The sequence below is a fragment of the Capricornis sumatraensis genome, chromosome 4 (genome assembly GCF_032405125.1).
Source record: "Capricornis sumatraensis isolate serow.1 chromosome 4, serow.2, whole genome shotgun sequence".
In the NCBI taxonomy this organism is placed as follows: domain Eukaryota; kingdom Metazoa; phylum Chordata; class Mammalia; order Artiodactyla; family Bovidae; genus Capricornis; species Capricornis sumatraensis.
Genome location: NC_091072.1, coordinates 144,632,049 through 144,657,077, shown reverse-complemented (window position 1 = coordinate 144,657,077; position 25,029 = coordinate 144,632,049). Strand labels below are relative to the sequence as shown.

At 39.4% G+C, this 25,029-nt stretch overlaps 1 protein-coding gene across 1 annotated transcript in view; it reads right to left on the bottom strand.

The window, feature by feature from the left end:
- Positions 1-3,403: 3,403 nt before the first annotated feature.
- LOC138077662 (alpha-2-macroglobulin) overlaps positions 3,404-25,029 on the bottom strand; it is a 48,846-nt gene continuing 27,220 nt past the window's right edge. Inside the window, exons 20-36 of the mRNA XM_068969774.1 lie at positions 24,839-24,965; positions 24,370-24,491; positions 23,172-23,223; positions 19,814-19,897; positions 19,349-19,525; positions 18,938-19,025; positions 17,626-17,782; positions 16,767-16,841; positions 16,158-16,338; positions 9,771-9,994; positions 8,821-9,039; positions 8,544-8,671; positions 7,038-7,128; positions 5,925-5,990; positions 4,403-4,505; positions 3,894-3,935; positions 3,404-3,558 (exon numbers count right to left, since the gene is read on the bottom strand). Of these exons, the coding sequence (XP_068825875.1) occupies positions 3,542-3,558; positions 3,894-3,935; positions 4,403-4,505; positions 5,925-5,990; positions 7,038-7,128; positions 8,544-8,671; positions 8,821-9,039; positions 9,771-9,994; positions 16,158-16,338; positions 16,767-16,841; positions 17,626-17,782; positions 18,938-19,025; positions 19,349-19,525; positions 19,814-19,897; positions 23,172-23,223; positions 24,370-24,491; positions 24,839-24,965 (1,953 nt within the window). The 3' untranslated portion in view covers positions 3,404-3,541. The remainder of the gene's footprint in view (positions 3,559-3,893; positions 3,936-4,402; positions 4,506-5,924; positions 5,991-7,037; positions 7,129-8,543; positions 8,672-8,820; positions 9,040-9,770; positions 9,995-16,157; positions 16,339-16,766; positions 16,842-17,625; positions 17,783-18,937; positions 19,026-19,348; positions 19,526-19,813; positions 19,898-23,171; positions 23,224-24,369; positions 24,492-24,838; positions 24,966-25,029) is intronic.

Genomic DNA, 25,029 nt, shown 5'->3' with positions numbered 1-25,029 from the left:
GCTTTTTTTTTTCTTTCTGGTGGACATCATTCTAGTCTTAGTTTATGTAAGTGCAAAAAAAGGACACGTTATTTCCTTCCCCTCCCCTTATTATTTAAGAGCCTGTATTATGTACCCTGTCCTTTGCTCTATTGTTTTCTCATAACAGTATAATTCTGGAGATATTTCTGTATTGATATGGAGAGTGCTTTCTCATTCTGTTTCCAGCCACATATTTTGCCATTGTTTAGATGTTTCCTAATATATTCTGAATTCTTGTGACCTCTTTCACACAGTAAACTGTTATACCCTCACCTCCCAGTATTAACTTTTGATTTATCAGTGGAGTTTACCTGAATATAAAAGACATTTATTCTTCTGAGGTAGATCAAGTATTCTATTTCTTTCTCTTTGAATTCCTGCCATAACCACGCAACCAACCTCTGACCTCTCTATCTCATTTACAGTCATGTCTCTACATACTTTTACAGAAAGAATAAATAGTTCATGAAATTTGATGTTGTCAAGATATATCATTCTTTAAAAGTCTGCTGAATTTTAATTCCATGATTCCCAACCAGTAGGCTGGTAGCAGATCTATTTTCAATTATAATTAGATATTTTCTTCAGGATAAAGAACACGATGCAAAAATTCATGACTCAAGAGTGTCCAGGTCTCTCTGGTTACAAAAATAATGTCCAAAATCCTCTTACAATGAAAAGTGAAGTGAATTATAAAAGAATTCATACAGAGTGACTGGTAATTACCAGAATATCAGAATTTGAATGTGGTTTGTCAAAACTTGAGAAGGTCATTGTATCTGGAGTCCATCCTAGTAATAAATTAGTTTGCAATATTTATCATGTAGTATTACAATAAGCCAAATATGAATCTGTTTCTTTTACTCTTCAGTGTAATTTCTCTAAGGAAAGAATCCCAATGTATTCAATTTTGCATCATAGCATGGAATATAGTGCCTGACACACTGGAATGAATGAATAAATGTTTCTTGAGTGAGTCTTCTTGGTCCAAGGAGATACAGTGATTGATTTGCAACAAGCATACCCTTCAGGTACTTTTGCAGTCATGACTTCCATAAGAACAAAGAAAAAAGGACTAGACTAAGTGATAGAATTTATTATAATCCTGTTAGTTTATTTCCTTTAGTCATACTCTTAGGAGAAGGAAATGGCAACCCACTCCAATATTCTTGCCTAAAGAATCCCGTGGACAGAGGAGCCTTGTGGGCTGCTGTCCATAGGGTTGCACAGAATCAGACATGACTGAAGTGACTTAGCATGCATACATGCATTGGAGAAGGAAATGGTAACCCACTCCAGTATTCTTGTCTGGAGAATCCCAGGGACAGAAGAGCCTGGTGGGCTGCCATCTATGGGGTTGCACAGAGTCGGGCATGACTGAAGTGATTTAGCAGCAGCAGCAGTAATACCCCTAATTTCTTTTATATTTCATGCCTTAGATTGATCTAATTATAACATTTATTCAGCTCTGAAATGTTTTTTTCTTGGCCTTGTTGTCTGGTGTGGGTTGGAGAGGCAGAATGGTTTGAGGTTATGAGTGTAAACTTGGAAGCCAGACTTCTTGATATTGAATTCTGGTTTAGCCATTTATTCCCTGAATAAATTGGGGAAATTACACCTCTCTGTGCCTCAGTGTCCTCACTTGTTATGCAAGTGAAAGTGTTAGTCACTCAGTTGTGTTCCCAACTCTTTGTGACCTCGTGGACTGTAGCTCGCCAGGCTTCTCTGTCCTTGGGATTCTCTAGGCAATAATACTTGAGTAAGCTGCCATTTCCTCCTCCAGGGGATCTTCCCAACCCTGGTCTCCTGCATTGCAGGTAGATTTGTTTACTGTCTGAGCCACCAGGGAATCCTCAGTTGTTATAATAATACCTGTTTCATAGGGTTGATATATTAATACCTATGAAGTGCTTAGAGTAGAATCTAGCACAAAGGCGATTAACTTTCTTTCTTAAAGATTTTTTTGATGTGGACCATTTTTAAAGTCTTTATAGAATTCGTTATAAAATATTGCTTCTCTTTTATATTTTTTGGCTAAGAGGCACATATGATCTTAGCTCCCTGACCGGGGATCGGACCGCCCCACCCCCCCACCCCCACACCCCCCCACCCCCCCCACCCCCGCCCCCGCACTGCATTGGAAGGCAAAGTGTTAACCACTGGATAGCCAGGGAAGTTACAGGGTGATAGCTTTTAGCTTTTATTTTGCCTAGCCTGGAGACAGAGCTAAGGGTGCTTGAACTTCAAAGACCTTCACAGTTTTTAGTTTATAGCATCCAGGCTCTGTCAGACTCAACCAAATGAAGACTAGGACTCCTAGGACTTTCCAGGGATCTTCTCTTCAAACTCTGGAAGCTTCTACTCCTCCATCCATATGATGGATGATTTAATGCATATGAGTATCTCCTTGAGTTTATATTCATCCTTTGGTTCTGGCTTAAAGTTCCAAAAAAAAAGATGTTTCAATGTAACACTCTTATTTAGGCTTTGACTCCTATGTATTCTTTCCTCTAGGAAAACTCACTTCTCTTTGAATCAACTCTTCAGTATTTTCAATCTGTCATCCTTCACTGAATCTGATACCAAAGGTTAACTAACTGATCACATGTATTGGTCAATAGCAGATTTGGTTCTCAGGACACATAACTTCCAATTCAAATCAAGTCCCAATTAATTATGCTGCCTCCCTATGCTGGACAGTCAACTTTCTATTTTATTACTTCCCTTTAATGTGGGAAGTTTTCTTTCTCCAGGCAGCCTTTTGTTCTCTCATGAATCCACTCTGGCTTTTTCTTAGAGTACTGCCATAACCAAATACGCTTTAAATGCTCCTAGTATATTATACAATGCTTTCTTTTTTTCCCTGCAACCTTTAAATGAAGCCTACTCAGACTACCATCTCTGCAATGTTTCTCATTTTTGAAATCCCTTAACTCTTGACTTTTTAAACAGTAATTTTATTTATTTATTTTTGGCTGTGCTGGGTCTGTATTGCTGCACAAAGGCTTTCTCTAGCTGTGGTGAGTGGGGGCAACTCTCTACTTGCAGCGTGTGGGCTTCTCATTGCAGTGGCTTCTCTTGTTGCAGAGCATGGGCTCTAGTGTGTGCAGACTTCAGTAGTTGCAGCACGGGGGCTCAGTAGTTGCAGCTCCTGAGTGCTAGAGCACAGACTCAATAGTTGTTGCACATGGGCTTAGCTGCTCCTCAAGATGTGGTATCTTTCCTGACCAGGGATCAAATCCTTGTCTCCAGCATTGGCAGGTGGATTCTTTACCACTGAGCCAGCACAGATACTCCTTTCTATGAATTTTTATCTCAGGAGTCTATTGAGAATCACATGGAATTTTAATAAACATTTATTGAGTAAATGAGGAAACAGTGATAGAGACTGACCAGAAAAAAAAAAAAAAAGAAAGTTTATTCAACAAGCCTTCAGAGATGTTAAAAACTGTCTTCTTCCATGGAGATCTGAGTCTGTGGAACAGGGACTCCGGGAAAGTAGTTTTCATTGACATGGTCTTTAAGCATTTCCAGTATCTGTGATAGTGGAAAGGATAGAAAGTTCAGATGGACATGGGTTTCTGGAGCAGTGAAAGTTCCTTCCGAGATCTGGGTGGCATATTGCCAGAGGAAATCCAGTTAGTATAGTGGAAATGAGATTCATTACTTAAAATGATTCAACTTGCAGTTCTATGAACTATCTGAGATTTGACTATCAGGGGCCCCTTTTCAATAAACGTATTTTTTTTTTTACAATAAGTTGCACCTTGAACAGTATGCTATCCATGAAAAATATTTAGCAAGAATTTTATGGAGGAGATTTGAGGGGAGACAAAGTGGTTCTCACTCCATCTGGAAGGAGTTTTGCTTACCTTTGCTGCAAGGAGCACTGTACTCAGCAACCGCAAACTCATCTGAATAAAAACAAAAACAGTCAAGCAAAGTGAGAAGGAAAGCAAACATCGATGGGATACAGGTTAGTGAAAGAATCTTTATTGTGGGAAGAATTGTATCAGAAACACCAGCATCATTCACTTGATGTGTTCTTACTGCCTTGTGTCTTCAAATACTTTATGTTACTCTTGAAGGGCAGCAGTTTAGATATAATACTTATTTAAATTTCATATCGTCCCAAGTTGATTTTATCTGAAGAAAAGAGAACTAGATATCCTACAGGTGCTTTGTATTAGGAATAGTACATTTATACAGTAGGTAATTTCTACAATGTTTGTGTAGAAGACAAAGACAGGAGAATCAGACTTGGTGGAGACACACGAACTGATGAGAGCAGTTAGTTTAATGAACTGGCCCAACACATCTTTCAAATATAAATCTCTGTGATCAAGAATTTAATTTCTGTGTGAACGTTTTTCTCACTCACCTGTCTCATAATAGTCATAGACTTTCACTATGGCTGGTTTCAGATCCCTTACTGGGATGTCTTGCAGAACTGTGAAGGTCAAGGTCAGGGTCTCATTTGTCACCTATAAAGCAAAATGGAAGTAAATAACCCTCCAGGGAGCTTCCATCTCTCTTTGAGTGAGTTTAAGTATTCACCTATTTGGGGGAAAAACTTTTTGTCAACTAACAGAGCCCTTAAATTGGGTTAAAAGCTCTCAAAGTAGACGAAAACTTCCCCAAAGTGTTTCTTAAATAACTAAAACTGTTCATACACTCCCATTAATGTGAGTTCATGGCTCTGTTAATAGGGGTGAATGATGTATGCTTTTTATTGTTTGAATACCTATGTTTATTTTTAAGTATCAGAATTCAATACTTTCACTTCTCTATCATGCAGAAATACTTATTATCTCAAAATACGTGTATATATATGGCTGAGTCCTTTCGCTTTTCACCTGAAACTGACACAACATTGTTAATTGGCTAATGTATGCATGCTAAGTCGCTCAGTCGTGTCTGGCTCTTTGCGACCCTATGGACTACAGCCCACCAGGCTTCTCTGTCCATGGGATTTTCCAGGCAAGAATACTGGAGTGGGTTGCCATGCTCTCCTCAAGGGGATCTTCCTGAACCAGGGATTGAACTCTTGTCTGTTATGTCTTCTGCATTGGCAGGTAGGTTTTATTTTTTATTTTATTTTTTACCACTGAGCCACCTGGGAAGCCCAACTGGCTATACTCCCGTACAAAATAAAAAGTTTAAAAAAAAAAGAATATAAAAGGCAGGTCACTGCAAACTTAAGTTTCATAAAATTGTAAGCTATAATATCCATTAATATGGGAACAAATAAACTATGTAACAACACACAACTATAAAATCAGATTGATTTATTGGTGGACTGATCCTATATTTTATGGTCTAAGTCCTTTCTGAGATTGATAGTGTATTACCCTTTTGTTTTACTGATGTGATGTTGAAATGTGTGTGTGCTGAGTCATGTGCAACCCTTAGCGATGCCAAGGACTGTAGCCCACCAGGCTCCTCTGTCCATGGGATTTCTCAGGCAAGAATACTGGAGTCGGTTGCCATTTACTCCTCCAGGGGATCTTCCTGACCCGGGGATCAAACCCTTGTCTTTTAAGTCTCCTGCATTGGCAGGTGGATTCTTTAACTTTGGTGTCACCTAGGATGCTGATATAGTAATTGACTAACCCCAATGGTTGCTTCCTTCTATTATGCAGTATTTGCAAAATAACTTGTGCACATAAGTCAGCATCTTTTGTGGAGAATTTCTTGCTTTTGGGGGTTCCTAGAAATATGCATATCCCAATATTATATATAACAAGCCATTTCTTCCCATAGTCCCAGATGAAATATAAATAGAGGAGAGGAGAATATTCATTGGAACTAACGTTAGAATTCTCAAATTTTTAGTATGGAGATGATGTCTCCAAAAATGTCTTATCTGTATATTTTTGCAACTAGATTGGCAGGGCGCTCACCTTATCCAGATAAATCAAAACATGATTGCTGCTAACTTCTGTTCGGCTCACGTCAGATCTTTCTAGCTGAAGAAAATTAAGACATTGTAAATGTTAATAAACAGATGAAAGCTCTGGGGAACCAGAGAAAAGAATGTTTATTACCAAACTAAGCCTGAGGATGAAATTTTTTGAAACACTTTTTATAAGCACAGACAATAATGTGGCAAAATTAAAAAGGAAAGGTAATTGGGATGCAGGGTTTAATATTAGTATGATACAGGACCTATGTATAAAGTTGATTTATTTGAGGAACAGGGAAAAAAAATTAGAAATTACCCATATTTCAAGGTTCAATTCACATTCCATTCCTTTATGGAGGCTTTTTTTTCTTTACTTTTTCTTATTCTCAGTTTTCTCTGTACTTCTGCAATAGTTCTAGTTTATGTCAAACTTCTTCATATTTTTTCACTAGCTTATGTGCTTATGCTTTATTTTCTAAGCTCCATTAAAATAGGAGCCTGCCAATACTTTTTTTCCTAGTAGATGTGGCTCCTAGCATAGTGCTGTTCATGACAGGAGAAAGGCTGTTGCTGTGTCACTAAAGCAGTGGACAGGAAGGATGCTGGAGCTGGCATCCAGCATCCAGGTATGCCCAGGAAGTTCAGAAGACTAAATTAATATGATCCCTAATACCTGCCACCCCAGTGTGATCCATGGTGGAAGAACAGTCTCAAAATTGTCTGAATTGACCACTGAAGTTAGTAGCGAAAGACTAGTTAATGATAACAATGCTTCATAAAACTAGAAGAAAAGGAGAATATTTTACAGACCATTTGTTTTTCATGGGTGGCAGTTTTGGGTTATTAGTACTTAAAGTTAATATTTAAAATTAATATCTTATTGGAAATATGACCAAAAAATTCATCACAAAATTTTGAAAGCCATTAAAGCAAACTTTAATGAGAAAAGAAACATGCTCCCCATACAAACATGCTAAATTATATTTCTGCATTTGGTGAAAATAATGTCTTTGGTAGGAGTTGATTTAATAGTATTTTATATTAATGTCTTAGTCTAGAGATATATAAAACATTAAATAAAATAGAGTCTCCTGGGCTTATGTAGACCTACCATTTTCACTGTTGGTTTCAAGGGAATGAAGCCAGATACCATCTTCACATCAACAATTGCCATGTTGGAGGCTGGACGGCTTCCAATATAACTAAAAATCCAGGGAAGAAAGGAGTTAGGATTTTCTGTGTTATTAAATATTTTTTTTTCTATGTCCAGAAAGCACATAAGAGTCCTGAAAGGTACCAGAAATCTTCCTAAATTTCTTATCAAGTAGCTCAAAAAACTGGCTGTGCATTAGAATCTTCAGAGGAGCCTGTTGAAGCCACAGAGACCAGGCCTTACTCCAGACCAGATGAATCAGAATTTCATGGGTGTGACCTCTGAGAATCTGCCTTTTAAGAAAGCTCTATAAGTGATGCATAGTTGGGCAGTTCAGTTCAGTCGCTCAGTCATGTCTGATTCTTTGCAACCCCATGGACTGCACTATGTCAGGCCTTCCTGTCCATCACCAATTCCTGGAGTTTACTCAAACTCATGTCCATCGAGTTGCTGATGCCATCCAACCATCTCATCCTCTGTCGTCCCCTTCTCCTCCCACCTTCACTCTTTCCCAGCATCATGGTCTTTTCATATGAGTCAGTTCTTCACGTCAGGTGGCCAAAGTATTGGAGTTTCAGCTTCAGCAACAGTCCTTCCAATGACTATTCAGTACTGATTTCCTTTAGGATGGACTGGTTGGATCTCCTTGCAGTCCAAGGGACTCTCAAGAGTCTTCTCCAACACCACAGTTCAAAAGCATAGATAGGCATAAGATTGCTAATTTATCCAGTTATTTGTTACATGTACTTTTTTTTTTTTTCCTGAATAATATCCCCAACCAGGTTATAATATTCTTGTTGTTCAATCACTAAGTTGGGTCTGACTCTTTGCGATCCCATAGACTACAGGATGCCAGGCTCTTTTGTCTTTCACTATCTGCCAGAGTTTGCTCATAACATTCTTTTTTTTTTTTGCTCATAATATTCTTGTGTACAGATACAGATAGCCTAGTAGTTATTTGAAAATGGCTGCATATGTATGTATTTCCCCCAGATTGATTATTTTATATGTAATCTGAGATTTAATTATCACCAGTAGGAATTCTAACTAAAGAGTCACTACTCCCTTCTATTCATACTTTTCAAGAGGTCTCCACCTTTGTCCTGGATAAAGCAAGAATAATATTAGATTTCATGACAATAGAATGAAATCAGGATGAATCATAACATTAGAATAAAATCAGGAATTCAGGTTAAAGGCAAGGGGTAATGTTCTTTATGTAATTATTATTGAGGGGGATTAATAAGCTGTAAATAAGGAGATTAGACACTAAGAGATCCTGCAGTGGGAGATATACAATGTAAACTCCATCACTGAGAAATTCTCTGTCAATATGGGAACAGGTTGCTTTTTCAATAAATGCAGAACAGACATTCACTGTCATGCTGCTCTGCTTAATGTGGAGTTCTAGTGAGAAGATTGGCTGTTATACCCAGAACTACATGATGCAGTTAGAGGTCTTACCTGACATTCAGTGAGATCTGGAAGCTAGTGTGGGCTTTGGGTCCATCACAAGTTTGAGGCAGAGTCTGCACCTCCAAAGCAAATGGGAACTCATCTTTTTTCAGGAGAATATTGTATTTCAAAGATGTCTGTGGAACAGAGAAAAATCTGTGATTTTTCCTTCTCCAGGACTCCTCCCAGATACCTCAACTCTTTCTCTCATTTGTGCCATCGCTCACTGAGTTAGGACTTTTCAGTGACCATGGTGACTCTGGACCTTCTGTCCCCACAATCTCACCTGGAGGTAAACACATCCTTCTCCTGTGACTGACATGCTGTACTCTCCAGGCACCTCTGGCAATGAAACCTGCTGTAGCAACAGGCGGTTGCTGTTTTCCACTTGGAATTTTGTGGAAAATGTCCCTGAAGACTTGATGGTCACCTGTGCAGCCTTGCTAGTCCTGGTGAAAGTGGCTGCTCCATATCTGGACAAGGCGTGGAGAGCTACCACTGTGTCCTGGAAGAGACAGGTGAGAGGACCCACATAGGCATGACAGCCCTTGAAAGACCCAAAAGTCCATGTTAGTGAATAGTGAAAGTCACTCAGTCATGTCTGACTCTTTGCGACCCCATGGACTGTAGCCTGCCAGGCTCCTCTGTCCATGGAATTCTCTAGGCAAGAATACTGGAGTGCTTAGCCTTTCCCTTCTCCAGGGTATCTTCCTAACCCAGGGATTGAACCCAGGTATCCCGCATTGCAGGCAGATTCTTTACTGTCTGAGCCACCAGGAAAGCCCAAGAATACTGCAGTGGGTAGCCTATCCCTTCTCCTGGGGAACTTCCCAACTCAGGGATAGGACCAAGGTCTCCTGCATCGCAGGAGGATTCTTTACCAGCTGAGTTACCAGGGAAACCCAAAATCTATGTTAGCTGCCACAAAAGGAGCTTTGGTTTCCTACGGTTTCCTATTTCCTGTTCTCCTCACTACTTCAGTAGTAGAATCCTCATTTTAAGATTGATTATAGTCCTTAGATAGATGACAGAACCATATCTTTTGCATATCTGCCTTGGACTGTATGGTTCTGATCATGCATCTATCCTTATTTCTCACCATCCTTCAATACTAATAGCATTTTTCCTCATTTCAAGCATTTGTATCTTCATTTTTTTCTTCTTTTGAATGTTTGTATCTTGTTCAAACATTTTGCTACCTGAAGGTGAAGTGAAAGGTTCTGGCTAAGCACGGACCTGGGTGGAAGAGAAGCCCCCCTGGGAATTCTGCTGCTTTGAGATCCACTTCACGATGCTCGTGGCAGGGGTGAGGTCCTGCAAGGTCGGGGCAGGCTGGGCCGTGAGGTGAGCAAGGAGCACGTAGGCCGTCATCTCCACCTCTGCAGATGGAGCCCTGGGTTGGTAAACATCCTCCATGAGCGCCCTGGGTTTCTGAGGTCGTGTCCAGTGGATGGAATTACCTGGAGGTGAGAAAAAGATTTTTTCATGTGGTATGTAAGTGACCACATACTCATATTCAACTTCAAGTAAAAGTATAGGAGCCAGACCTGAAGTCAGGGTTGCATTCCAATGATAGTCTGTTAAACCTTATCTAGATGCTTTTCCTTATATGAAAAGCTGAACTTGACTTCTCATAGAACTTGGGCTAAGGCGGTCATGTTGCTGGAGTCCAAAGCCTACAGCCGGCCAAGATGCAAAATGGTTGCTGCAGTTGTGTTAGTGGAAGAAATAGCTGAGCAAGTTCTCTCATTGGTTGTAGTAATTTCCTGTATTTGATGTTATTCCAACCTCAATTTTCTATAAAGCCTGTCTTTGGAGATTTCTTATGGGGATCACAAATCACATGAGATAATGGAGTTTTCAATCATTAGATTAAAAAAAGTAGAGTAATTCTCAAAATACCAAAGGCTGACAGGGTGTGAAATAACAGGTAATGATTTATACTGCTGTGGGAAGTAAACAGCTCTTTGGAGAGTAATTTGGCAGTAATCCAGCAAAGCGGAAAATGTACTGAGCTCACGAATCCAGCAGTTATGCTTTCCAAGTTCAAGTTAGACAAACTCAGGTCCTACCCCCTCACGGAGAATATGAGTATTCATTGCAGCATGGTTTGCAACAGAAGTAAATAACAAGAAAAGATCCATGAGAAGAGACACTCTATATAAGTTACGCCCTTTTAGTATATTGTAATGTATTATGCTAGTCAATCTAATCACATGGACCACAGCCTCTTCTAACTCAATGAAACTAAGCCATGCCCTGTTGGGCCACCCAAGATAGGTGGGTCATGGTGGAGAGGTCTGACAGAATGTGGTCCACGGGAGAAGGGAATGGCAAACCACTTCAGTATTCTTGCCTTGAGAACCCCATGAACAGTATGAAAAGGCAAAATGATAGGATACTGAGAAAGGAATTCCCCAGGTCGGTAGGTGCCCAATATGTTACTGGAGATCAGTGGAGAAATAACTCCAGAAAGAATGAAGGGATGGAGCCAAACCAAAAACAATACCAGTTGTGGATGTGACTGGTGATGGAAGCAAGGTCCGATGCTGTAAAGAGCAATATTGCATAGGAACCTGGAATGTCAGGTCCAAGAATCAAGGCAAATTAGAAGTGGTCGAACAGGAGATGGCAAGAGTGAATGTCAACATTCTAGGAATCAGTGAATTAAAATGGACTGGAATGGGTGAATTTAACTCAGATGACCATTATATCTACTACTGTGAGCAGGAATCCCTCAGAAGAAATGGAGTAGCCATCATGGTCAACAAATGAGTCCAAAATGGAGTACTTGGATACAGTCTCAAAAATGACAGAATGATCTCTGTTCGTCTCCAAGGCAAACCATTCAACATCATGGTAATCCAAGTCTATGCCCCAACCAGTAACACTGAAGAAGCTGAAGTTGAATGGTTCTATGAAGACTTACAAGACCTTTTAGAACTAACACCCAAAAAAGATGTCCTTTTCATTATAGGGGACTGGAATGCAAAAGTAGGAACTCAAGAAACACCTGGAGTAACAGGCAAATTTGGCCTTGGAATACAGAATGAAGCAAGGCAAAGGCTAAATGAGTTTTGCCAAGAAAATGCACTGGTCATAGCAAAAACACTCTTTCAACAACACAAGAGAAGATTATACACATGGACATCACCAGAAGGTCAACACCGAAATCATATTGATTATATTCTTTGTAGCCAAAGATGGAAAAGCTCTCTACAGTCAGCAAAAACAAGTCTGGGAGATGACTGTGGCTCAGATCATGAGCTCCTTAATGCCAAATTCAGACTCAAATTGAAGAAAGTAGGGCAAACCACTAGGCCATTCAGGTATGACCTAAATCAAATCCCTTATGATTATACAGTAGAAGTGAGAAATAGATTTAAGGGACTAGCTCTGATAGATAGAGTGCCTGATGAACTATGGACAGAGGTTTGTGACATTGTACAGCAGACAGGGATCAAGACCATCCCCAAGAAAAAGAAATGCAAAAAAGCAAAATGGCTGTCTGGGGAGGCACTGCAAATAGCTGTGAAAAGAAGAGAAGTGAAAAGCAAAGGAGAATAGGAAAGATATAAGCATCTGAATGCAGAATTCCAAAGAATAGCAAGAAGAGATAAGAAAGCCTTCCTCAGTGATCAAAGCAAAGAAATAGAGGAAAACAACGGAATGAGAAAGACTAGAGATCTCTTCAAGACAATTAGAGATACCAAGGGAACATTTCATGCAAAGATGGGCTCGATCAAGGACAGAAATGGTCTGGACCTAACAGAAGCAGAAGATATTAAGAAGAGGTGGCAAGAACACACAGAAGAACTGTACAAAAAAGATCTTCACGACCCAGATAATCATGATGGTGTGATCACTCACCTATAGCCAGATATCTTGGAATGTGAAGTCAAGTGGGCCTTAGAAAGCATCACTATGAACAAAGCTAGTGGAGGTGATGGAATTCCAGTTGAGCTATTTCAAATCTTGAAAGATGATGCTGTGAAAGTGTTGCACTCAATATGCCAGGAAATTTGGAAAACTCAGCAGTGGCCACAGGACTGGAAAAGTTCAGTTTTCATTCCAATCCCAAAGAAAGGCAATGCCAAAGAATGCTCAAACTACCCCACAATTGCACTCATCTCACATGCTAGTAAAGTAATGCTCAAAATTCTCCAAGTCAGGCTTCAGCAATACGTAAACTGTGAACTTCCAGATATTCAAGCTGGTTTTAGAAAAGGCAGAGGAACCAGAGATCAAACTGCCAACATCCACTGGATCACGGAAAAAGCAAGAGAGTTCCAGAAAAACATCTATTTCTGCTTTATTGACTATGCCAAAGCCTTTAACTGTGTGGTGCCGGGAGCCAGCGTGAGGAATTCCACTCGTGACAAGGTCATGCGGCAGAGCTCTGACGGCAAGGCTAATCAGGCCTCAGGTTTTCCCCCTGGAATCTTCTGAGCATCCACCCCCCAAAAATAAGAATCTGCCTGCTTTTCTACTCTTCTGGCATTCTCTGGAAAAAGTCAATTCAGGGCTTTAGTCTTCTGCATTTGAAAGAGTGTTTCAATCCAAAAACCCCTCTGATGGCTTTCTAGCCTGCCTGCAGGACTCGTACAGCTGCGCAAGTGATTGTTTGAGGCCTCCTGACTGCAGGAGGCACAGGAAGCTTAAAACATCCTAGGAATGTAGGGGCTTCCGAAGAGTCAAAATCATTAGAATAGGACTGATTAAAGGTTTCATTTGCTGAGCCAATACTTGCTGCCAAATTTTCATATCCTTTATTTTTAGATACAGTTGGTATATAGAAAAACAAGTAGTAGACCTGGTAGATCTTTGAGTTAAGTACCTTCTTTGTTATAACCCACTGCACCTTTGTTCTACAGAGATGTAACTTTAGCGCTTTAAGGAGATACAGATTAAAGAAAAACGCTTAGGGGAAACGAAATTAACATTCATTAAGGAGGAGAGCCAAAAAGTGTTAACAAGCCTCTTGGCCAGAAGATAATGTAAATCACCTGAGACCTTTTGTATACAAAAAGATATACAGAAAGAGTCTGGGCTGCTAAGGCTACATAATTTTGTATTACCCACTGATCTCTATATATAATCAAAAGTATAAAAGGCCTTGAAGGACAATAGAAGGAGAGCCAGTCGCTGGACTGGTTTCCCCGTGTCTTCTCTTTACTCTGATTTCAGGCTGAATTCCCATCTGGGGCGTGGAGGCTCACTATGTCTACTTACTTGTCCTGGCTTTTAAGATACTTAAGAGAGAGAGCCCAAGGCGGCCTAACGTAGATGGTGCAAGCTCCTTGTCTGGAACTTTATTGGTTTTCCATGTAACCCAAGTTAATCAGCCTCTTCTCTCCACTTAATTTTTCCTACTACACTATTTCTTCCTAATCTAATCTGATATTAATAAATAAATAAGTCTTTCCTCGCTGACTCCGTCTACCCTTCGAATTCCCTGGATCCCCCGGGGCTGGGCCTCGGCAATGTGGATCACAATAAACTGTGGAAAATTCTGAAAGATATGGGAATACCAGACCACTTGACCTGCCTCTTGAGAAACCTATATGCAGGTCAGGAAGCAACAGTTAGAACTGGACATGGAACAACAGACTGGTTCCAAATAGGAAAAGGAGTACGTCAAGGCTGTATATTGTCACCCTGCTTATTTAACTTCTATGCAGAGTACATCATGAGGAGTGCTGGGCTGGAAGAAGCACAAGCTGGAATCAAGATTGCTGGGAGAAATATCAATAACGTCAGATATGCAGATGACACCACCCTTATGGCAGAAAGTGAAGAGGAACTAAAAAGCTTCTTGATGAAAGTGAAAGGGGAGAGTGAAAAAGTTGGCTTAAATCTCAACATTCAGAGAACTAAGATCATGGCATCTGGTTCTATCACTTCATGGGAAATAGGTGGGGAAACAGTGGAAACAGTATCAGACTTTATTTGTTGGGGCTCCAAAATCACTGCACAGGGTGATTACAGCCATGAAATTAAAAGACACTTACTCCCTGGAAGAAAAGTTATGACCAACCTAGATAGCATATTCAAAATCAGAGACATTACTTTGCTGACTAAGGTCCATCTAGTCAAGGCTATGGTTTTTCCAGTGGTCCTGTATGGATGTGAAAGTTGGACTGTGAAGAAGGCTGAGTGCCGAAGAATTGATGCTTTTGAAGTGTGGTGTTGGAGAAGACTCTTGGGAGTCCCTTGGACTGCAAGGAGATTCAACCAGTCCATTCTAAAGGAGATCAGTCCTGGGTGTTCATTGGAAGGAATGATGCCAAAGCTGAAATTCCAGTACTTTGGCCACCTCTTGTGAAGAGTTGACTCACTGGAAAAGGCTCTGATGCTGGGAGGGATTGGGGGCTGGAGGAGAAGGGGACGACAGAGGATGAGATGTCTGGATGGCATCACCAACTCGATGGACATGAATTTGAGTGGACTCTGGGAGTTGGTGATGGACAGGGAGGCTGGTGTGGTGTAGTTCATGGGTTCACAAAGAGTCGGACATGACTGAATGACTGAACTGAACTGAATGTATTATGCAGCAGTGAAAATTAACACACATGTACAAGGGATTCCTTTCAGCCTAATGTTGAACTTAAAATACAAATGGCAAGCAGACAGACAAAGATCAAGTAGAAATACTTAGAAGGATGATAGTTCTTATCTAAAGATGAAAAATGTAGGCATTCTGAATATTATTTAGGATTACACATGCAATAAAAAGATAAATCCATGGAGATTGTAATGACAAATTCTAGATCAACCACTTTTTAGCGTAGGAGTGGCACCCTGAGGGTTTTTCCAGCATTGGTAATATTCTGTTTCTTAATCTGAAAGGGAGGTATTAAAGGTATTTGCTAATTATTCTTTATGCATTTTTGTATATCTGAAATATTTCTCAGTGCATTACAAGGGTAAACAACTAATAGCACTGTCAAGGGAGAAAAGCAGGATATGTTTTATTGGATATCTTATTATTTGCATTTTATTTTGATTTCTTCTACCTGTCACATAGACCATTATATACATAGAAATATTGTGTGGATAATGAATAGACTTGTCCAACATCATCAGTTTTGTGAAATGAGCATAAAATACTAGAATTTATTCATGGGATTCCTTCTTTCAGTCTTATGTTTAAAATGATATGATACACTGGGTGAGGGTGGAGCATATATTGAGAACTGATATATTAATCAATAGCTAATACTTGTATAGCACTTGCTCTGGGCCATATACTTTTTAAGCACTAATCTTCAGAGGCCAAGCTTCTTACTATTACAGTATACTGCCTTTTAATCTTTGGATGTGTAAGTTGAGTAAGAAACTTCAAGTCTATAATGATATAGAGGGACTTCCTTGGTGGCCCAGTGGTTAAGACTGAGCCTTCCAATGCAAGTGGTATGGATTCAACTCTTGGTCGGGGACCTAGGATCCCACATACTGCATAGTGTGGTCAAAAATTAAAAAATAAACAAAATGTAAATATAATGATATAGTTAAAAGAAGAGAGGGAAAGGGATCCTGAGAGGTAGTCATGGGAGACCTTTGGTGTAGAATTCTTGATCCCGAGAATGTGGGATGGGAGAAAGTTCTTGGGTGTGCTCTCACCTTCTTTCACGGCTTCCTTATGCAGTGACGTGAGTACCTCTGTCCTCCTTTCCTGGTTACCTGCCAGGGCAAAGGCATAGGCCAACAGTGCCTTGGTGTAGACGTGGCTGCCTTGGGATCCTTCCTTGGCTGACTTCCAGGCTGAGTCCAGGCAGAACAGGGCATTGCGGACGACAGGATGCTGGCAAGGGAGAACAGGAAGGGGGTGAGCTGTGTGAATAGGGAGGTTGGGGCCCCCAGGTGAAAACAGACCACAGCACAGAGGTCAAGTGGTTCAGAAGCATTTGTCCCTCTAGCCTCGTTCTTAGGGAGGGAGAGAATAGTATTTTTTAATTTGTTAGTCTACATTCATAGTGCAAGAATATAATCCATATCTTTAGAATTCTAGATTCTATGTGTGTGTGGTGCTGGTGGTGAGTTTGCTAGGGAAGAAATAGATGCGGGCCATCACTGAGAAAGTGTAAATGTGTCTTAGTGGTTTGATCAAATTCTCTTATGATCTGGGAAGCATTGGCATTGCATAGTGGGAAAGGTGAGTAAGGTGACATTTCAGACAACATGTCAGCAGTTTCACTGCATCCAGAGCAATGCTTTAGCCAGGACACTTACTGTGACAGGGAGAGGCATCTCTAGAAGGGCGATGGTGATGTAGGCAGAGAGGGTCACTTCATCGTCCACCCCACCCTGTAAACGTGAGACAGAGAGAGATTTAAGAAGGACATTTGTAGAGATACAGCTTACTTTAGGAAACAAGAAAAATCTCAAATAAACAATTTAATCTTATGCCTGAAGCAACTAGAGCAAGAAGAACAAACAAAACCCAAAGTGTGTAGAAGGAAAGAAATCATAAAGATCAGAGCAGAAATAAATGAAATAGAAACTAAAAATTAAAAAAAAAATCAGTGAAACTAAAAGCTGGTTCTTTGAAAATACAGATAAATTGATAAACCTTTCACTGGACTCGTCATGAAAAAAAAAGGGAGCGGGCCCAAATCAATAAAATCAGAAGTGAAAAAAGAAGTTACAACTGACCTGCAGACATACAGTGGAGTATAAGAGAGTGCTATCAGCAACTGTATGTCAATAAAATGGACAATCTAGAAGTGGACAAGTTCCTAGAAGGTGCCATCTCTCAAGAAATTGAACCAGGAAGAATAGAAAGTTTGAACAGACCAATTACCAGTACTGAACTTGACTCAGTAATTTAAAAACTCCCAGTAACTTCTGAGAATGCTCTTCATCAGCTCCTTGTATTCTCTTGTCAAGGGATTTGTCCTAATCCATATTCATCACCGTGGGGCAAAGTATCACAGTCACCCTAAGTTCCATCCCCTCTTTCTGGTGCTGCTATCCAGGTTTTATTTTCATCTGATACTTTCCTTAAGGAATCCTTAGGTTATCACTTCCTCTCCTTATTCTTGTGGACAGTATAATGGACAAAGGAAAAATAGCCCTGGGAATACTTCACCTTGATGGCATTGTTAAGCAGAGACCCAGAACTCCTGAAACAGCCATTGCTCTTCTGCTTTTGGGCCAGCCAGGTGAGAGCTTCAGTAATATGTGCTTCATCAATGAAGATATAGCCTCGAGCCTGGGCAAAACTCTTCAGTACAAAGGCCGTGAGCCTGTGGGGGAGAGGAAGTGATGATCACATCTATGTTGGTACAGTGGTTTCATAACCACTTCACAGCAGCAGCCTGCATAGGACACGTCTCATACACTGATGTGAGTCATCTAACAGACATACTTGTGCACTTAGCGCTTCCATTGCCTTTACTTGATGAGTCTGCTGGATTTAGTATAGTTGACTCTTGAACAACATGGTTTGAAATGCATGAGTCCACTTACTCAATGGTTTTTTTTAACAAATATGTACTACAGTATTACATGATCCCCAGTTGGTTGAATCTGTGGATGGACAATTGGGTTACAGAGGGCCAACTGTAGAGTGACAGTGTAGAATTTTCTACTGCTGAAGGTCAGTACCCATAATCTGCATGTTTTTCAAGGGTCAGCTGTACTCCTAATGTTACTTTTTTTTTTTTTCTGTTTGATTAAGGCTTTAAATCTTTAGTGATTTTCTTTTGTAGATGGTAGCATTTTCTCGTATACAGCTGTTACATGTGGTACCTTCTGAAACTGTTTTGCCTGAGGTATCTCTTTTCTGATTTTTTTTGATGTGGGCCATTTTAAAGGTCTTTATTGAGTTTGTTACAATATTGCTTCTGTTTTATAAGGCTTGTGGGATCTTAGCTGCCCAACCAGAGATCGAACATGCACTGCCTCTGTTAGAAGGCAGTCTTCACCCCTGGACCACTGGGGATGTTCCTACCTTAGGGATTTAAAAATAATGTTTGATATCACTGGGACTATCTCATTTCTTTCCTCACTATTAGTTTATTAGTGATCAAAGTGAATCTGATCTAAAAAAACATAATCTGAAGTTAACACAGTTTATTTGGAAGTTATGTGATATGGTCACTGGCTATCTCATTTAAAAAGTCATGGTTATGGAGGCTGTTTTTAAAAAAATAGCTATTTCAGAAAGAATACCTTGATGTATTATGAACAGGATGAATTCTGGGGACAAGTCTAACATATGTGTATTCGAATCTCAGCTTTTTTGCTTGTTGCCTTGCTAGTCTTGTATATTTATCCAGTATAACTAACTATAGGCTTAATGATAATATCTGATAGGGTTACTGGGAATATAATTTTGATTATATATGTAAGAGAGCTGACACAAAAATAGAAGCTTGTAAAAGCTTTCTTTCCCTTACCAAGTATTGCCCTCACTGTTGCCGTGATGCTCCCCAAAGGTGCTGTAAGAGCCATCGAAGTGCTTGTAGAGCAGCTGTCTCTGGTAACCTGGAGTGGAAGTTTCATAAGCAACATGATATATTGTACATGGCATGGCCAGACAAATCATCAAAATGCCTTGGCATTTTGTGCTATTCCCTAAATTTTGTTGCAATATGTTGGATGGTTCTGAGTCCTAAACATTTTATCGGAGGTTGGACACTGGATAGGTCTCATGAAATTAACTGTCATAGTAGTCTTATTATTGTAAATATCCTAGAATGATACATTTACATATCATAGAATGGATAAGTAACTCAAGCCTACTGGAGAATCCAATCTGTTATTAAAATAACACTGCAAAGTTTTCATGCACTTATTCAGTCACTCACCAGTGTTGAGGTAGTGGATAGCCTTGGACTTGAGCTCTGCAGTCAGCTGCTGTGTCTCATTTAGATAATCCAGAACATAGATGTTAGGGGCAAAGAGGGCCATATTCTGTTCTCCACAACCATAGGGCATTTGGAGGAGATTTTGGGTGTTTCGCATGGCAGAGCCTAATATGTCTCCTAGGAAATGGGAGAGATGGGAAGTCATAAAATTTATAGATTATGATGTATCCGAATCATTAAGAAGAAATGTATAATTAGCTAAGGTAAAGAAAGGAGGATTTTTAGGAAGAGTGGGTCTTTTAAGTACAGAAGTATGATTGAAAGCAATAAATAAGTCCAAAGGAGAAGAGAACAAAGAAGTTAAAATTATAGCTGTTATTTTGAGAAAATATTTATGGAAAAAATAGTAGATATTGTCTAATATGGTTCACTAGTCCCTATAGTCCCTTAGGGCTGGAGACTCACCCAAAACTGAGAAGGAGGCTCGGGCAGATTCTTCCACCACATTTGGTGGCAGCTTCAGAGGTAATGATTCAGATGCCTCGGCACCTAGAGAAAGAAACAAATCAACCATGATGAAAATGACTTCTACTGTATATCTTCCTAAAGAGCTCCAAGACCCAGAAGCCAGAACTATGCCTTGAACCTAAACTTCTTCTGAAAAGTTGTCCCTCTTTTAATATTCCAGTTTTTCAAATATCTTCAACATATATGAATGGGACTCTGAGATTTCTAGAATCTTTCTTTTCCCAGCCTCCTCGTGTGTGGAATTGTAGCCGAAAGAAGGCTACACATTGACAAGAGCCTGTTATATCGTGATTCTCTGTAATTCCCCACAAGGGAAGCCCAAAATCTAGTTTTTCTGGGCTTCCCTGATAGCTCAGTTGGTAAAGAATCCACCTCCAATGCATGAGACCCTGGTTGGATTCCTGGGTCGGGAAGATCCGCTGGAGAAGGGATAAGGTACCCACTCCAGTATTCTTGGGCTTCCCTTGTGGCTCAGCTGGTCAAGAATCTGCCTGCAATTCAGGAGACCTGGGTTCAATCCCTGGGTTGGGAAGATACCCTGGAGAAGGGAAAGGCTACCCACCCCAGTATTCTGGCCTGGAGAATTCCACGGACTGTGTAGTCCATAGGGTTGCAAAGAGTTGAACACAACTCAAATGTTTCATTAAGACCAGACTATGGTCAGAATATCTTGGTGGTGGTTTCAGCTGTCACTCAAAAGTTCCTGAATTCTACCTTAATGCTCAGTCTTTACTTCCATTAAATTTCACCAGATATGAACACAGTATTTTTATGGAAACCCTAGACATGGGGCAGGGGGTAAAGATGAAGAGTATTTGACTCACTGAAAAGAAATTAATAGTTGCTGATAAGCATACACTTGCTGGCCTTTTAATATTGGTGAATAACATGAAGAAGAAAAGAAAAAATTGTAGTATTTATCATCATACTGAATTCCATCTTTATAGATTAATAATGAAACTTTTGACAAAGGGCACAAAGTATCAGTTATACAAGATGAATAAATTCAAGAGGTCTATTGTAAAGTGTAGTGCCTAGAGTTAATAATACTGTATTGTGTACCTCTTGCTGCTGCTGCTAAGTCACTTCAGTTATGTTCGACTCTGTGCCACCGCAAAGATGGCAGCCCACCAGGCTCCCCAATCCCTGGGATTCTCCAGGCAAGAATACTGGAGTGGGTTGCCATTTCCTCCTCCAATGCATGAAAGTGAAATCCAAACATTTGCTAATAGGATATATCGTATATTACAAAAAACATAATAATTAGAGAGTGAGAGGAAACTGTTGCAAGTGATGGATAAGTTTATGGTATAGATTGTGGTGACAGTTTCACAAGTGTATACTTCCTCCAAACTCATTAAGTAGGATACATCAATTATGTATGTACTATCAGTTATATTAATTACATAGTCATGTAGTTAAATTTAATCCTGTAGTTAAATATATAATTGTGTGCTAAATATACAGTTATATTAATTATATATTACTTGTATATCAAAAAATTCTCTTACATTCAAAAAACATTTTGTAAGAAAACATGACATAAGCAAAGCAAAAAGACAAATTACCAAATGAAAGGAAATATTTACAAATTAGTTAGTAGATAAAGAATCAATGTATACAACTGAATCCAAAAAAATCCAAACTACTCCAACATATTGAAAATGGTCAAGGATATGAAAGCAATTCATAAGTGTGCAAAAATAAAGTCATCCTAATTTTCAGCTAGAGAAATGTAAATTAAAGCAACAATGCTTTTTTTTAATCCACATTTTTGGTCAAAATTTAAAAACTTTGATGGTAACAAATGCTGGTGATAATGCAGGGAAATATAAACTGGTGGAAATAGAAGCATATTTAGGTAATAGACTTTGTTTAGTTCTATTAAGCCTAAGAATACACATTACTGGCTCTTAATTAGGAATTTCATGTTTTGGTATCTACCTTAGATATACTTGCATATATACACAAGGAGGCATCTATCTATCTAGTCCAGCAAATAGTGAGAAAAATCAATTTGGGAAATGCTATAAAACCAAGCAAAACTGTGATAGTTTGAAATTAAAAGGAATTATCTAAATCTATAATGTAACATGGAGAGATTTCTAAGATAAAAGTCCTTGAGTGAAAAAGAAAGCAAGTTATATGATTAAACTTATCCATTTATGTAAATCACACATACAGAAACAAATTTATCAATGTATTATTTAAAAATGTACATTGATAATCATTAAAGTATTGGAAAAGATTTCAAGGTGGTGACAATAGCCTTTAATATGAGGTTTTGATTTTTTTTTAAGGAGAAAGTATTTTTTGCATTATGTGGGTAATTAAAATTAATTTAAATAAAACTCTGATGATTAGCCCTAGACACATGAGAGAGAAATCAAAATGAAAAACTCAGAAATGGAGGAAAATCTATGATGGATTTGGTAGTAAGCAGTAAGTTCACTTAAATGTAGAAACAAGGCTAAACAATAAGGCAATTATGTTTTTAAGAATACATTTCATATATTAATATGTTAAGTCTTGACATGACAAAAAATATAATAAAGAGAAGTGAGTATGAAGAGAAAGGCAAGAAATGATGTTGATTAGACATTACTTTGAGATAACACATTGCATTGATAAATTTCTTAGTGTACTGTTTCTATAAATGTTTTTATTTAGACTAGGAAATTCTCCACAAAGATAAAGCTATATCTTTTACTATAAGGTTCTTTAGTTCCTCCTTGGAATGACTGATAAGATGTTAGAATCGACACCAAACAAATATTGACAGGACAAATGGTACAGGCTATGGAAACCTTTTCTCAGGAAGTACCATAGCCTCATTCTCTAATGTAGTTAGCTATGCAAAACTCGGTGTTGCAGTGGCTTGAATTCAGCAATTCAGCTACTTGTATTGTATTGTATATTATAATTGTATTATATATATGCCTCCCATGTTGTATTACTAAATATCCAAGAAAATATCCTCTTTGGCAATATTCACTTTGAATCTACCCACTTTCTATTAAAACCTATAACCACATCATACACTAGTCAGAAGGTCATTTTGATAGTTGTACAGGTGCTTAAGAAATAAAGACTCAGAATTCATGGAATAAGGATAGTCCCCTGATCAAATTACTTGGCCTCTTTAAGAAGCAGTTTCCTCACTTACCAAATGGGTTGATGGTTCTTTGGGTCTTACCTCATAGGGAAAGTGTAGGAAGGGTATATATAAAATACTTTGAACTTCAAATATTATACTCTAGTCAATGTCATTTTAAATATGATGGCCGAGTCTTACCTGATGGACAAAGCAGGAAGTTGAATATTTCTTCCTTCTCTAGTCCTTCAGGCTTTAGGTGGAAAGAAAAAAAGTTAGAAATGAGAGACTTTCAGGACATAGGGGAACTACAGGTTTCTTGATGAAGAAAAGTATTGGAACTGATTTTCAAACATATTATATAAACAAATTGATTAAGTGTAAGCAAAAGCTTCTTGATGAAAGTGAAAGAGGAGAGTGAAAAAGTTGGCTTAAAGCTCAACATTCAGAAAACAAAGATCATGGCATCTGGTCTCATCACTTCATGGTAAACAGATGGGGAAACAGTGGAAGTAGTGTCGGACTTTATTTTGGGGGGCTCCAAAATCACTGCAGATGGTGATTGCAGCCATGAAATTAAAAGACGCTTGCTCCTTGGAAGGAAAGTTATGACCAACCTAGATAGCATATTCAAAAGCAGAGACATTACTTTACCAACAAAGGTCTGTCTAGTTAAGGCTATGGTTTTTCCAGTGGTCATGTATGGATGTGAAAGTTGGACTGTGAAGAAGACTGAGTGCTGAAGAATTGATGCCTTTGAAGTGTGGTGTTGGAGAAGACTCTTGAGAGTCCCTTGGACTGCAAGGAGATCCAACCAGTTCATTCTAAAGGAGATCAGTCCTGGGTGTTCTTTGGAAGGACTGATGATAAAGCTGAAACTCCAATACTTTGGCCACCTCATGCAAAAGGTTGATTTATTGGAAAAGACTCTGATGCTGGGAAGGATTGGGGGGCAGGAGGAGAAGGGGGCGACAGAGGACGAGACGGCTGGATGGTGTCCCTGACTCGATGCACATGAGTTTGGGTGGACTCTGGGAGTTGGTGATGGACAGGGAGGCCTGGCATGCTGCAATTCATGGCGTCTCAAAGAGTTGGACACGACTGAGTGACTGAACTGAACTGAACTGAAGCAATATATGAAGGAGACAAATTGATAGATGGGAAATGGAGGGGAATTATAAAGTTAAATCAAGAGAGGTAGAGATGAGAGAGAGAGACAGAGAGAGAGAATCATATTGTGAAATATCACATGATCATATATTATTTAGTTCTTCTTACCCAAAAGCAGAAACTCCAACTGGATTAACCACTGTTTTTCTTGACTCATTGTAACCCATCAAAAAAAAAAAAAAAAAAAAAAAAAACAACCAAACAAACAAAACACAGCAGGCTTACTTACCTCAACCAACAGGGACTTGATGATTGTGTCTTTCCTTCCATGCTCAGGGACCATAGGCACCTCACTCCCACACAGCTCTTGAGACTTCCCTGCTTCTGCTCTCACTGTGAAATTCACATTCCCTAGAAAATGGGGACCAGTAGAGATGAACGCCATCTCTGTCTTCTTCAGTGACTCCAAACCCCAAGGTTTATACATGTTTAATGCTATGTGACTTTTTATTTTGGTTTATAAAAATATAGGAGCAGAAATGGAAGTAGCATAGACCAGAGGCTAATGATACTGAGAATCCAAGGTAGAGATGGAGGTGAGGGAAAGAAGGTATCCTTCTAGACATCCTAGAATGAAAGAGAGAAAAAATATTCTACCATCTGGTGGAGAGGGGGCACATTCTTTGCCTGGATATAAGGATCCCATAGATATATACAATCTTTAGGTACAGAATTGCCTATAAAAGGCTGTCTCTCACCTAAGGACTTTGGGGTTACCGCCCAGGACACGGTCTGCCGGCCATTCCCACAGATGCAGGGAGTCTCTTGTTCCTTCTTTTCTGGAACAGCTAGGAATGCAGGAGAGGCTTCTAGGTGCACACTGACCTGAAACCATGGGTGAGACGAAGAGACAAATGGACCAGAGGAAAAGGGAACCAAAGAGGGAATG